Source organism: Athene noctua, chromosome 2 (genome assembly GCF_965140245.1).
Source record: "Athene noctua chromosome 2, bAthNoc1.hap1.1, whole genome shotgun sequence".
NCBI lineage: Eukaryota > Metazoa > Chordata > Aves > Strigiformes > Strigidae > Athene > Athene noctua.
Window position 1 is genome coordinate 123,559,112 of NC_134038.1, and position 13,828 is coordinate 123,572,939.

The window sequence follows — 13,828 nt, forward strand, 5'->3', positions numbered from 1 at the left end:
AGCGAGCCCCGGGCAGGTGCGCCCGGGAGGCGGCCGCAGCCCGGTGGCGGCCCCCGCTCCGTTGCTCAGGGTGTCGGCGCGGAGCCCGCCATCTCGCTCCGCTCGGGGCTCGCCCTCCCTTCCCCTCTCCTCCCTCCCGCCCCTCGCTGCGGGCCGGGCCGGGCCGGGCCTCGCCGCGGCGGTGGGCTTGGCTTGGCTTGCGGCTGCAGCGCGGGGCTCGGCGTGAGTCACCCAGCACGGCGCGGGGAGCCGAGCGCGCAGGCACACGGAGGAGGAGGCGGCGGGGGCGGGCGGGCGAGCGGGCGGGGGCGAGCGGCACCGGCTCCCCGCCCGCCCACTCACACATGCTGCCGAGCCGCAGTCAGCTGGAGCGCCGCTTCCTCCCCAGCCGCCGCCGATGACCTCCTCGCCCGCCGGCAGCCGCTGAGGACCCCCGGCGTCCCCGCCAGGGCAGGGGATGGTCGATCGGCCGCCCGGAGCGCCGTCCAGCCCAGCCCGCCGCACAGCAGCCCCGGCCGCCGCCGCCCGCGGGAGCCGCCGCCCGAGAGCAGCCGCAAAATGAACCCCCAGTGCGCCCGCTGTGGCAAAGTGGTCTATCCCACCGAGAAAGTCAACTGCCTGGACAAGGTGCTGGGGCGCGGGCGGGCGGGGACGGCGCCTCCCGGGCGTGCCCGCCCGGCGCCCCGCTCCCCCCGGCTCCGGTGGGGCGGGCAGGGCCGGGGCGGGAGCCGGCAGGTGGCAAGTGCAGCGCCTCGGGGGCCGCCGCTGCGCCGGCATCCGCGCCGCCGGGCGACAGCCGCCGTGTCACCGCGCTGGCGCGGGGCGGGGGGCGAGTGGGGGCCGCGGGGGGCCCGGTCCCCGCCGCCCCCCGCGGCTGCCCGGGGGATGAAGTTGCAGGCGGCCTCTGCCCGGCTGTAGTTGCCGGCGCCTCCCCGAGCTGGGGCGGCTCCGGCTGCCCCGTACGCCATGGCCGCCTCGGCGGGGCCAGTGCCCGCGGCACCGAGGTGGCGGCAGCCCCGTCCCCCGGGGGTGTCCCCCGGCGATGCCACCGAGCGCGGTCCCTCCGTAAATAACAGCAACGAGGCTGTGGCAGATGCGCCAAATTAACGTCCCCAGAAAGGCAAGGCGGTAGGAGCTGCCGGAGGAAAAAACCGTATTGCGTGCTAAATTTAGTGCCCGTTCAGTGTACCAAAAAGCCAGCCGGCACATTAGTTGGTGGTTTTATTCGCGCAGCGTTGCGTTCTTAGCGAGCGGTGTCGTTTTTTCTTTAACGAGGCAGAATGTCAAACTCCTGCTTCAGTTATCTTTAAAATAATCTTGGCAAGGTCAGCGTCCGGAGGTCTCGGCATTCACCTTAGCGAATTTACGTTTCTGAGAGCGTTTCAGAAGCACCTTTGCTTTCGTGTGAAAGTAATTATTCCGATTTAGTTTACGGAGATCTATAGTGCGTGGCCAAAACATTGACGTGCAGTCGTGCTTTTACATTTACTGTACCCTAACATAGCTTTCAAAACATCAGTATCGTAAGTAATTCTACTTTACGTTTCTTTACAGTACTGGCATAAAGGATGTTTCCACTGTGAAGTTTGCAAAATGGCTCTGAACATGAATAACTACAAAGGATATGAAAAGAAACCTTATTGCAATGCGTAAGTATTGTAAATGTCAAGTCTTGCAGAAATGCACATGAAAAGAAAACCTGGCCGTGGATGTTGTCAAATAGATATTGTCGTGCTGTAAAAACTTAATCTAGTGATGTGGCAGTTGCAGTCGAGAGCAGTTTAGTGTTTTTTCAGATGGCGTATTCTACATGCATGGAAGTGATAGAGAGGAAACTATTTGATTATGATGTGTTTAGGCAGTGTTTTAGTATCAGATCTCAGAACGCAGATCTTTTCCTCCCAGAAAGTGTCGGATCTGGTGCTGACTCCTGTTACATTCATTGTTGTCCTGCTGGATTACAGTTGTCCATTATGCAGTGCTCTGTTCAGGGTTATGGACTTGATCAGCATTTTGTAATAAGAAAACAAACAAAGTGCTTCTCGGTTGTGTAGTTTACTAGAGACAATATCCTGTTAGAGATTGTGACAGCCTATTTTTAAAACTGTTAATGTTCACATTTCTCAGATTACTGAACTAGATATTTACAAAATCCCTGCTTCTAGTGCTTCATGCTATTTTGTATTTTGTGTGTCTCTTAGATTTTTGATAAGAAAACAGATTAATTTTCATTGTAGAATATAATCACAGTGTATTCCAGTTTTAGATTTTGTTGTGTGGAGTTTGAAGAGTGCTTTGATGTTTGGCTTGCAAATATTGCAGAAGAGCATTTTGATACATGTAGGAAAAAATGTGCTTACTGTTCTTTGTACTGTGCTCCTTTTTGATAAGTACGTTTCAGTATGTTTTAACCTTTAGAAGCAGTTACAATATGCTTGGTTAGAAGGATCTCTACAGAATTTGGAATAAAATTTGATTTTAGATTCTATGTTATTCATACTTTGTTATTATTTTCACCTTTACCTACTTGAAACACATGTTTTAAGAGACAGAATTTTGAAACTATAGGCACGTTGTAATTTTTTTCAGAAATACTCTCCTATACTTATCTTAAAATTTGTTTCATGTTGAGGTAGACTATCTATGGTTGGCCGTAACAGAATAGTTCAACAGCATATGCTCATTTTCTTCCAGGCTAAAATTGAAGCCAGTCAGTGCCTGTCTGTCTGAAATAACAAGTTTTGTTGTAAAAACTGCTGTGCTGCCAAAACTTGAAACACCTGTTTCAGTGTGCACAGTTGTACTTGGATTGCTTTAGGAACATATGGAGTTATACATACACATTTCTAGCTTTCCTTGAAGTGCTTTACAGTGTGTGGGGGTGACATTAGACCTCTTGTAATAAGGTGTGGTCAGTTGCCAGTCTTAGTACTGTAGAGAAAGCTCTGTAGGAAGGGAGATTCATGCTTCAACAGGTGGCACGGTACAAGTTGAGACTAACCTAGAGCTTACTGACACTAGATGGGACTCTGCTCATGGTACTATTGGAGTTGAAGTGTTAAGTGCAGGTTTACATCCTTTACAGTGGTTAAAACTCTCATAACACTTTGCTGCCTACTACCTAAATTTTGTGGTTAGATTGCATTGATGATACTTTGGTTTCTTGATCTTTTCTACATAATCAGATAATTACTTGTACTTAATAATACTGTTTGTTTACAAAATCTGTGATCTATATCGGTGTTTCCATGCTGTACATATTTAAATTTTGTTCTGGGAGAATTTTTCATCTGTGTAGTTGTGCTGCATGCTGCGTCCTTCTTTTTATGGATGAGGGGGTATAAGGATGATGGATATGTTATGTACCATGCAGGTGCTATTCTTCCTGGTAGTTGCTTTAATGAGCTTTGTCCTAGTGATCCTTGAAGAAATAATCTCTATCTTTGAAATGTCCCTCAAACCTGATGGATGAAATGGGAAGAAACAACGTAAAACCATGAAAGAATGGGCTTTTTCTATTAAAGAAGAGACAAAATGTAGTGTATAATATCAACAGTATGCATTTTGTTCTAAAGTTTTGGTAGACTTAAGTAGTTGGTGGAGTTTATTTTTATTTTTCAGAGAAACTTTGATCAAATAGTTAAATAATTTCAAGTGTTCTGTGGAACCACAAAGGGAAGACCAAGGTGTGCTCAGCAGTTTCAACAAACATTAATATCCTTCAAAGGAAGGATAGGATGTTTATGCAAAACTACGTTATGACTTAAATGATCATATTTTGACACAGTGCTTTTGCATCTGAAGGTTACTTATTTGCAAAGCAGACACCATTATAGTATTTCAAATTCTGTTGTGCCTTTTCCAGTGTTCATTAGTAAGAGGAAAATCCATTTTTGTGTTAAATACCGCTCAATCAGAAAATCTGTGAAGAAAAGAATGCAAATTTACTCATACAAACACCTACAAGTACTTGACAAAGAGCAATTACTGTTAGACTGTTTATTGAGGCCATCCATCAATGGTAGTCTGATTTGAAGATAAAAGTGAAGAGGTATGCACTGATTCCAATGGGAGACTAATGCCATGAAGTTGTTTAATAGGTTTGAAAGCCATAGTTAGCTTTGTGTAAGGATGAGTTGTAAAGCATGTATCTTCATTAATTTCTGTATCTGTTTGTTGATTAACAGGTTAGATAATGCACTTGATATATTTTGACCTTTCAACTTAAATTTTTAATTTTTGCACTTTTTCTTGGGTGCTGAAATTAATAATTTTTTCTGCATTACTGGCAGAGATCAGGAGTTACTTTAACTGTAAAATGGAATTGTGTTTCTGCTAATATAAGATACTGATTTATGAATGTTCAAATTATAGTTTGGTGGAGGAGAGTAAAGTCAGATGGTTTAACAGGGATTAGTAAACCAAGAAAGAATATATTGCGAAATACTTTAATCCAGTGACCATTAGAAAAGAGCGGAAATATTTGTAAATGCAGGATTCTGCTTTTTTTTAGGGGCAAGTTTTTTGCTGGGCAGCTTGTCAGATTTCCAGCTAAATGGTTCTATATGTTCCTTGTAAAGGTATGTTGATAGCAAAAGTAGTAACTGGGCTACTGACACAGTAAAACTGGTACAGGTCAAGAAGCTGAGTTTTATAAATTGTAGATTAATGAAAGATTTTGCAGTTGGGTTAGAGAGGAAACTTTGTCTACATGTCCTCGTGTATAATATGGCTTTCAAATGAGTGATCTTTATCACAGTTTTCATGAAGTTCTTGATCTGTTGTCTTTAAACCTTTCAGTTCTTACTTGTAAAGATTATACAACTTTGTTTACTCTCTCTTTTTATTATTTACATAATTTTTGAGCTGTTTGAGTCAGAATAGTTGATCTCTGCTTGTTTGTGTAATGCTTAGAATATTGCGCTTTCACCTCAGCTGGGACTTGCGAAGTAGTACAGTACTCTCATGACTTATGGTATTGTGTTTCTCATTTTACTTGCATTCATGTTTCATCTGAAAGGCCTCATACACAACATTTTGAAGCTTGTAGATGCTTAGCACCTGAATGCTGCTAGGTTTGCCTTAACAACTTTAGTCTTGCCTCTTATTTGCTGACTGACTTTAGATACGCAACATTGCCAAAGAGCTGCCTGATCTGTGAAATAATGTTGACAAGACTAAGGGCTCAGACTTGTAGTCTGGTTTTGCAGTTCAGCCAGGTGCTATACATTGCCTGAAGCTGGTGAATGAGCCGTTCTTTGTCTCTCTGAATGTTCGTATAGGTAGTAAAAGAAAGGTTAAGATAATTAAAATGGTGTGGGTAATCCGATGATTTGTTAAATCAAGGTGGCTTTAATGCAAATCTGATTCCCTGTTCCACTTTAATATCTGCAGATAGAGATTATTAAATACTTGTTTAATATAAATGGAAACAATAAGAAAAGTTGTTATTATTATTATTTGGAAACTCAGAGCTGATTCTTCCCAGCTGCAAACAACCAAGATGATGCAAGGAAATGAATGGCATTTTGGCAACTAACCATCTGTGTACTAGTTCTCAAGCTTGTTAAGTGATTGAATCGTGTAGGATGATTTTATGGTAACTTATTCTTACGAATATTCATATAAATACTTTTTTGACAGATTCACTAGACCAAAACATGACTACTTTTTATGCAAAACGTAGAAGCTGAAGTGCGTATTTTTGGAATGTTCTCTCCACATTAGCTATACCTGCTGATGCAAATAGACTTCCTGCATGTGTGAACATATCCGACAGAGATGTATTTTTTTAATTTCTGCAAAACCTAATAGCTTAAGCTTCTGCAGACCTGATATACCCTCTTGCCAAAGGCAAAAAACCTAACTGTTGGAATAAATTCTTCTGAAATGTTTAGTATCTAAAATTTTGCTAATTGTCTGCACACAGGGTAGCTTCATTCAAGTTTTTATTTATGACAGTCACCATATGGAATGATTACATAACTTTAAAATTTAAATCTACTGTCATCAGTCTTAATATGGATTATTGACATGAAGAAAAACTCATCACTTTATTTTTTTCTAGATTTAATTTCTTTTAAACTCATGCCAGTAGGAAATAGGCATGCAAATACATTTTAAATATTGTGATGTTCTTAGAAGAATTGTACTACAGTTTCAATCTGCAAGTGCAGTCAAACTTTGTATTTTAAGATACTATAGGGGAGGGATGAAAAATGTCAAAGTTATTTTATACCAGCTTGGAAATGGTAAGAACATGGTACAACCTTCTGGACAGTCAGATGGATTGGAAAGTGGAAGCAGTTGCTTGTCATCAGTGGATGAATGTGGCCATTAAACGGAATCCATTGTCCTGAAAGTTGAACTTGTGTATAGAAGTTTGGTTTTAGCTGTGAAACACGAGTGGGTTTTCTTTCTACTGATCAGAAAACTTCTAGAAGGTGACTAGGAATGTGATTATATATTCTTACTAAAAATAGCTAGCATTTTCTTATTTTTCGGTATTGATTTCAACAGGTGAGTATTTATCAATTTAACTATGTCAGGGAGAAAGAAAACAAGTAGGTAAGGAACAGCAAGAATAATCCTTCTGAAATATGATGGAGCCACTTCTAGGAGTTGCAGTAAAGAGAGCGCCCAGAGTATACAGTTTTTTGTTTTCTAATTCTCCATCTTCAGCTGTTACTTATTAGTGTAAAAGAATAACACTGAGTTTGGGTTGAGGGGGAAGATTATTTCTTTTATATGATTAACCTTACACTCAATTATGAGGTTTTGTTTCGTGTTTTGTTTTTTTTTTTTTTTTTTTTTTTTCTTGTTATGGGATTTTTCAGCTGCTTCTGATCATTATATTTGATTAAAAGTAAGCTATTATATAGGTCAGCCTAAAATGGTCATTCTTATAAAAAGAAACAACCCAGAAACTCCCATGCAGACCTTAGAAGGTAAGGATTTGCACTTTATCACTTTGCTAACTTTGTGTATTCAAGACTTTCCTCTTAGGATGTAATATAAAATGAATAATGCAAATAACTGAACCACTAGAAAAACAACTGGTAAGGGTCTCAAGTCAGAGTCAAACACACCCGTTCATTGAAGTCTCTTATTTCTTGTTCAGCGTCCTGTAAGTATGGACTCCCAATATTTGAAACCAGTTATCATGTCTCCCCTCAGCAATCTTTTCTTTAAACAAAACAGCTCTACCTCTTTCCTCGTAGATCGTATTTTCTGGTAATTCTTGTTTCTCTACCTTCCGTTATCTCCAAAGGTTTTATTCTTTTATATATGTATCTATATATACATATATAGATATACACACACACATATATATATTTTCTTTCAGTTGCAGTGACCACTGGAGCATTATTAGATCTGGTAGAATGGCAAATGTGCCTGTGCAAGTCATATAATTTTTCTCCTAAATCCCACTGCAGTCTTTGCTGGGTTTTTTTTGGTTGCAAAACCAAAACTATTGTTAAGTCATATTGAGATTGTTGTGGGCTACAGTTTTATCTTTCTATGCAGAACTGCAACCTCAGCAGTTGTTATTATTCATTATTTGAGCAGTTAATTGTTATTGGCTAAGCACAGAATCTTCCACTGGGTTCTCATTGAACTAAATCTCTATTTTTCCCCAGGCTGTTTCTCCAATTTGTCAAGTTCATTTTATATTCTAATTTTGTTCTCTAATGTGCTGACAGCCCCCTCCTATCACCTATCAACCTTCCCACCAGAGAGTCCGTAAGCACACTGCAAATCTAGTATGTGTAATCTTCATTTCATCACCCAGGTTGCTTGCTGAAGGCCTGGAAGGGTACTGGGAGCAGTATGTACCTCCATGTTCTGATGCAGCCTTCCCTTCTGTAGTGAGCAGTGGTGAATGAGTGAAGTACTTTATCTTCTCAACTTATTCATGGAATGCTAGATCAAGCGTCAAGTTCTGTGTAAGAAAGAAAATAAAATTGTGAAGGAATGTAATAGTTGTGGATATTTATGCAAACTCTGCTTAAACATGAGCGACAGTTACAAGTAGAGGAAACATACATTCCTGCTGCTCGGTGCTGTGATATCTTACTTTAAAGACCAAATTAGTATTGGTGGTATCCAGTAATGAAAAGGAAAGTAGGACAAGAAGCCAAGCTTATTTGCTAGAACAATTGAAGGATCGTCTTGGGCGAAATATGTTTGTGTCCCTAAAAGGTATCTGATGCATATCTTTAAACTCTTTGAAGAAGGCACATGAGAACATGTGGTGGGTTGACTCTACCTGGATGCCAGATGTCCACCAAAGCCACTCTGTCACTTTCTGCCTCAGCTGAACAGGGGACAGAAAATATAATCAAAGTCTTGTGGGTTGAGATAAGGACAGGAGAGATCATTCACCAATTACTGTCACAGGCAAAACAGACTCAATTTGGGAGAATTAACTTATTTTATTGCCAATCAAATCAGAGTAGGGTAATAAGAAATAAACCTTAAAACACCTTCCACCCCACCCCTCCCTTCTCCCTGGGCTCAGCTTTTCTACTGATATCTCTGCTTCCTCCCTACTGGCAGTGCAGGGGGATGGGGAATGGGGGTTGTGGTCAGTTAATCACCTGTTTCTGCCACCCTCAGTGGGAGGACTCCTCACACTTCCCCTGCTCCAGCATTGGGTCACACCCATGGGAGACAATCCTCCACAAACTCTTCAAACACGAGTCCTTCCCACAGGCTGCAGTCCTTCATGAACTGCCCCAGCGTGGCTCCCTTTCACGGGTGCAGTCCTTCAGGAACAGGCTGCTCCAGTGTGGGTCCCCCACGGGGTCACAAGTGCTGCCAGCAAACCTGCTCCAGCGTGGGCTCCTCTCACTCCACAGGTCCACTGGTTCTTCCAGGAGTCTGCTCCAGCCTGAGCTTCCCACAGGGTCACAGTCTCCTTCAGGAACATCCACCTGCTCCAGCGTAGGGTCCTCCAGGGGCTGCAGGTGGATCTCTGCTCCACCATGGACATCCCACGTGCTGCAGGGCCCAGCCTGCCTCACCATGGGCTGCACCACGGGCTGCAGGGGAATCTCTGATCCAGTGCCTGGAGCACCTCCTCCCCCTCCTTCTGCACTGACCTTGGTGTCTGCAGAGTTGCTTCTCATATATTCTCACTCCTACTGAAGTTTCCTGTTGTGCAGTTTTTTTTCCCCTTCTTAAATATTTTATCCCAGAGGTGCTACCACTACCACTGATGGGCTTGGCCTTGGCCAGCAGTGGGTCCATCTTGGAGCCGGCTGGCATTGGCTCCATCTGATACAGGGGAATCTTCTAGCAGCTTCTTACAGAAGCCACCCCTGTAACCCCTTTGCTATGAAAATCTTGCCATGCGCAAACCCAGTACAGAACACTTTGTCAGACTTGTGGAATACTGTGCATGAGGAGGATGGTGGTTAGCTGCAAAGGAATTACTGAAGAATAATCATCACTGATGCTTGGACCTTAGGAAGAGTTGGGCTGTGTTTTGATTGCTGCAGCTGTGTCTGAGTAATGGGATGCAAAAACATTTCTCAGGTTCCGTTTGAACATGTTCAGTTGGCCGTGTCCTGATACGATGTTTGATCAAGACGTGCGTATGACACCTTACCTGCATGTGCTGGTGGGCGTGCAGGCAGAGGACTCTGAGCTCCAACAGATCCCTTGGTTTGCACTGTTGCAGGTTGTGGAGAACACCATGGAGTGCTACAGCTTAGCTGCAGCCAGCATGCTTCCCTACTGGTGCAGAGTACAAAACTGCTCTGAGGGAGAGGAGTTTTTCTCTCAGAGCAGGTGAATTCTCAGTCTGCGCTGAGCCAGTACTGTTGCGTGTGGTACCTGGTGTGTGAGTATAGGATTTGTGTTTGGAATTCACAGGTTTTAATATTCTGCCTGTTGGTGTAATTGCTCCAAAGGGACAATTACAATTTAGTGCTACTTAGGATGTTGCTGGGGCAAATACATAGAAAATATGTAAATGAATATTATACATTTTATTCTTATTTTTATTCAAGACTGCACTAAACACGACTTTCAGAGCTGTTTGCAAGAAGTGCTTCTAGAAATCCTTGTGTGGAATCCTGAGCTGTTGCCAGTTTTTATCTTGGCTCAAGTAAATACATGTTTTTAATTTGTATGATCATTGGTCGTTGTAGACTGCAGATAATGTTTTCAAGGAATCTCTTCAGCACCTATAGTCATAGAATATATTGAACATACATTCTTAGGGGACTGTAGTTGCTGACACACAATTTCATCAGTAAGTAGGATTTTCTTTGCTTGCTATTGTCTTAGCCACTGTTGACACTCAACATAATCTTGATTTTTCTTAATAGCTATTACTTTTCATACTCATTCCTAGAGACTGATAATGTTTGTTTCATCATATTTACATAGGCAACAAAACAATAGATGAAATTCTGTGATTCCAAATAATTTACTTACTTGCATTGCATAGTCTGAGCTTTGGAACATGTAATAACCAGTTGTAGCAAGCCTGTGAAATCTTGATGGTATGTTTTGTTAACAACTTCGTGATTTAACTGTTTGGTGTTTTAAATGTTCTAAGCCACAGAATTTCCTATCATATTTGCTGAAGAACTTAAAAAAAAGAAAAGTATTTTCACTTGTCCGAATTTTAAGTTCTGTGTAGCTCTGCTACTGTTGTTGATGGTTGCAAGTAAACCTGCTGTCCTGATATACTCTATATACTTTATAAAGCTCGAAGAAAAAGAAGTTTATGTTCCAATCTTTCATGTCACCTTGAATTTTCGGAGTCAGTGATGTCAGTAGAGAATGACAACATCATGTTAGCTCAGTGTCAAGAAGCATGTTTTGCTGTTTACATGTAATATCAGTGGAAGCTTATCATAATTATCCAGACAACATACAATCTTGGATGAGTGGTCAGTTAGTGTTATTTTCATAATTTTGAATATTGTGGGGTGCTTACAGAAACCTTGCTAAATTTAGAGACTGTGATGTTGAGGTTCCCTGAAAAGGAGGAAGTAGGCAGGACTTGCAAGGGAAAAGTTTACTGTAAGAAGAGGCGGGTGAAGTACTTGTTGAATAATGGGACTGCCTGAATATAAACCAATTAATACCACTCCTATTTATGTCATTTCACACAGCAACTTTCTAAAAAACAAACTGCAGTTAGTTCTTCTTGATTTGCAGATCAGGCCATTTCTTCTCTCTGTGCCTCCTTCCATCTTCTGATGTTGGTGTTGATGTTGCATCAGTGTTGGCCAGGCGATTTTAATTTCCTTTCTATTTGTGTTGTCTGTGTAACTTCTATTTGTACCAGGAGGAAAAGTCTGGATGATGAGCAGTGCAAGATTTTTAATCTCTCACATTTCCTCGCTCACCTGTCTCTTCTGCTTCCTTCCTCCGAATCTTCCTGTTGTCAGTTGTGGTGGAATTCTGTGATGGTAGCTGATCTCATAACGCTTTAATATGAGGAGGATACAAAAATGTGTGATCAGTGTCACACTTGAGAGAAGACTACAGCAGCTTAGTTTTAAAAATGAAAGACTAATTGTAATTTGGCCAGTAATTATTTAAGCATATATTGCAAAGGATTTTCTGGGAAGTGCATAGTTACTCTTTAAAGAGGATTTCTTAAAATGTAGAAGTATATGGAAACTGTGTAAGTTTCTTCCTTGCTTCAGGGTTTCAAAAATTCACACTATTTTTTTTTTTCCCTTTAGGAGAGCAAATGTTTGGAGGTAGTCCATCATGTTCTGCCTCTCTAAATGGCAGCATTTTTCACACAGGTGTATTGGTATAATGCCAGTTTCATAAATTTAAAAATAAATTTGTGCTGCATTTTAATTTCGTTACACTTCAGGTATTTTTTTGAACTTGGCAAACTAAATGGTAATGGCTGTTTTTGTTTTGTTCTGGTTTTACTCTGGAAGAATTCAATAACTGCAATACAATTCCTTCTGACATCACAAAATATATTTCTTTAACTAGAAATATTTAGGGAAAGATTTTAAAAAAAGATGCTGATTTTGGACTTAATTAAAATGCAGGTGGCTAAGTTTGTGGAGGGGAAAAGTGATAAGATGAAATAAATCGCTGAAATACAAAAGCATGGACTGATCCTGCTGAACAGTGTAGAGTGGCATACATTCAACACAGTAGGGTGTTCACATGTTGCATAGCATTGGTTGTGGGCATCTGCAAATGCAAGAGGGAAGAAATTTCTGACTGGATTGCCAGGTCATACAAAAAGAAAAGGGGCCAATATGAGGTTTTCTAGCAGCAGAAGTGCTCAATAGGAAATGATTACCACTGGTAGAACTGGCAGCATGCTTGGTATGTTGCTGTAAGGGAGGTTGCAGTCCATGTTTTAGAGAACCTGCCTGAAAATACATGTGTAGAAAAGCAAAGCTTCCTAAAGGACTCTTTTTTTTTTTTTTTTTGAGCTGCTGTTTGTGTTTGATACAGTGATACTAGTGCCTTTGTTGATGTTAGTATTTGATGGGTAGTAGAGAAGTGATACCAACGGGGGGGGTGAGCAAAGGGAGGGAATGCCTGTTGGAAGAAGCTCTGTTCCCCCTCGCATTCCAGGAGGAGACAGTCAGTGACCTACTACATCACATGGTCATACACAGGTCTATGGGACTGGATGGGATACACTCAAGTGCTGAAGGAGCTGGCTGGGGTGCTCGCCAAGCCGCTTTCCATCATTTACCAGCAGTCCTAGCTGACCAGGGAGGTCCCGACTGATTGAAAATCGACCAATGTGACGCCCATAATTAAGAAGGGTCAGAAGGATGATCCGGGAAATTACAGGCCTGTCAGCTTGACTTCGGTGCCTGAGAAGCTGATGGAGCAGCTCATCCTGAGTAGCATCACACAACACATGCAGGACAACCAGATGCTCAGGCCCAGTCAGCGTGGGTTTATGAAAGGCAGGTACTGCTTGACAAACCTGGTGTCCTTCTACGACAGGGCGACCTGCTTATTGGATGAGGGAAAGGATGTGGATGTTGTTTACCTTGACTTTTTACCTTGACTTTTTACCAAGGCCTTTGACACCATTTCCCACAGCATTCACCTGGAGAAACTGGCTGCTTGCGGCTTGGATGGGCACACGCTTTGCTGGGTAAAAAAATGGCTGGATGGCCGGGCCCAGAGAGTTGTGCTGAACTGAGTTAAATCCAGTTGACGGCCGGTCACGAGTGGTGTCCCCCAGGGCTCGGTTTTGGGGCCACTCATGTTTAACATCTTTATTGATGATCTAGATGAGGGGATCGAGTGCACCCTCAGTCAGTTTGCAGATGACACCAGGTTGGGTGTGAGTGTTGATCTGCTCGAGGGTAGGGAGGCTCTGCAGAGAGACCTGGACAGGCTGGAGCCATGAGCTGAGGCCAACTGGAGGAGTTTCAATAAGGCCAAATGCCGGGGGCTGCCCCTGGGCCACAACAACCCCCAGCAGCGCTACAGGCTTGGGAAGGACTGGCTGGAGAGCTGCCAGTCAGAGAGGGACCTGGGGGTGTTGATTGACAGCCCGCTGAACAGGAGCCAGCAGTTTGCCCAGGGGGCCAAGAAGGCCAATGGCATCCTGGCTTGTGTCAGCAATAGCGTGGCCAGCAGGGACAGGGAAGGGATCTTACCCCTGTACTCGGCACTGATGAGGCCGCACCTCGATTCCTGTGTTCAGTTTTGGGCCCCTCACCATGAAAAGGACATTGAATGACTCGAGCGTGTCCAGAGAAGGGCAACGAAGCTGGTGCAGGGTCTGGAGCACAGGTCGTACGAGGAGCGGCTGAGGGAACTGGGGGTGTTTAGTCTGGAGAAGAGGAGGCTGAGGGGA

The 13,828-nt window shown here is 43.0% G+C and overlaps 1 protein-coding gene across 3 annotated transcripts in view; it reads left to right on the plus strand.

Annotated features, from left to right (window-relative positions):
• Positions 1 to 268: 268 nt before the first annotated feature.
• The window catches only part of NEBL (nebulette), a 266,260-nt gene continuing 252,700 nt past the window's right edge, over positions 269 to 13,828 (plus strand). For 2 of the 3 annotated variants that reach the window (XM_074900169.1, XM_074900170.1), the window contains exons 1-2: positions 441 to 627; positions 1,555 to 1,649. In XM_074900169.1, coding sequence (XP_074756270.1) covers positions 559 to 627; positions 1,555 to 1,649 — 164 coding nt within the window. In that variant the 5' untranslated portion in view covers positions 441 to 558. Of the gene's footprint in view, positions 628 to 1,554; positions 1,650 to 13,828 lie in introns of all 3 variants that reach the window. The other variant, XM_074900171.1, reaches the window with a different exon arrangement.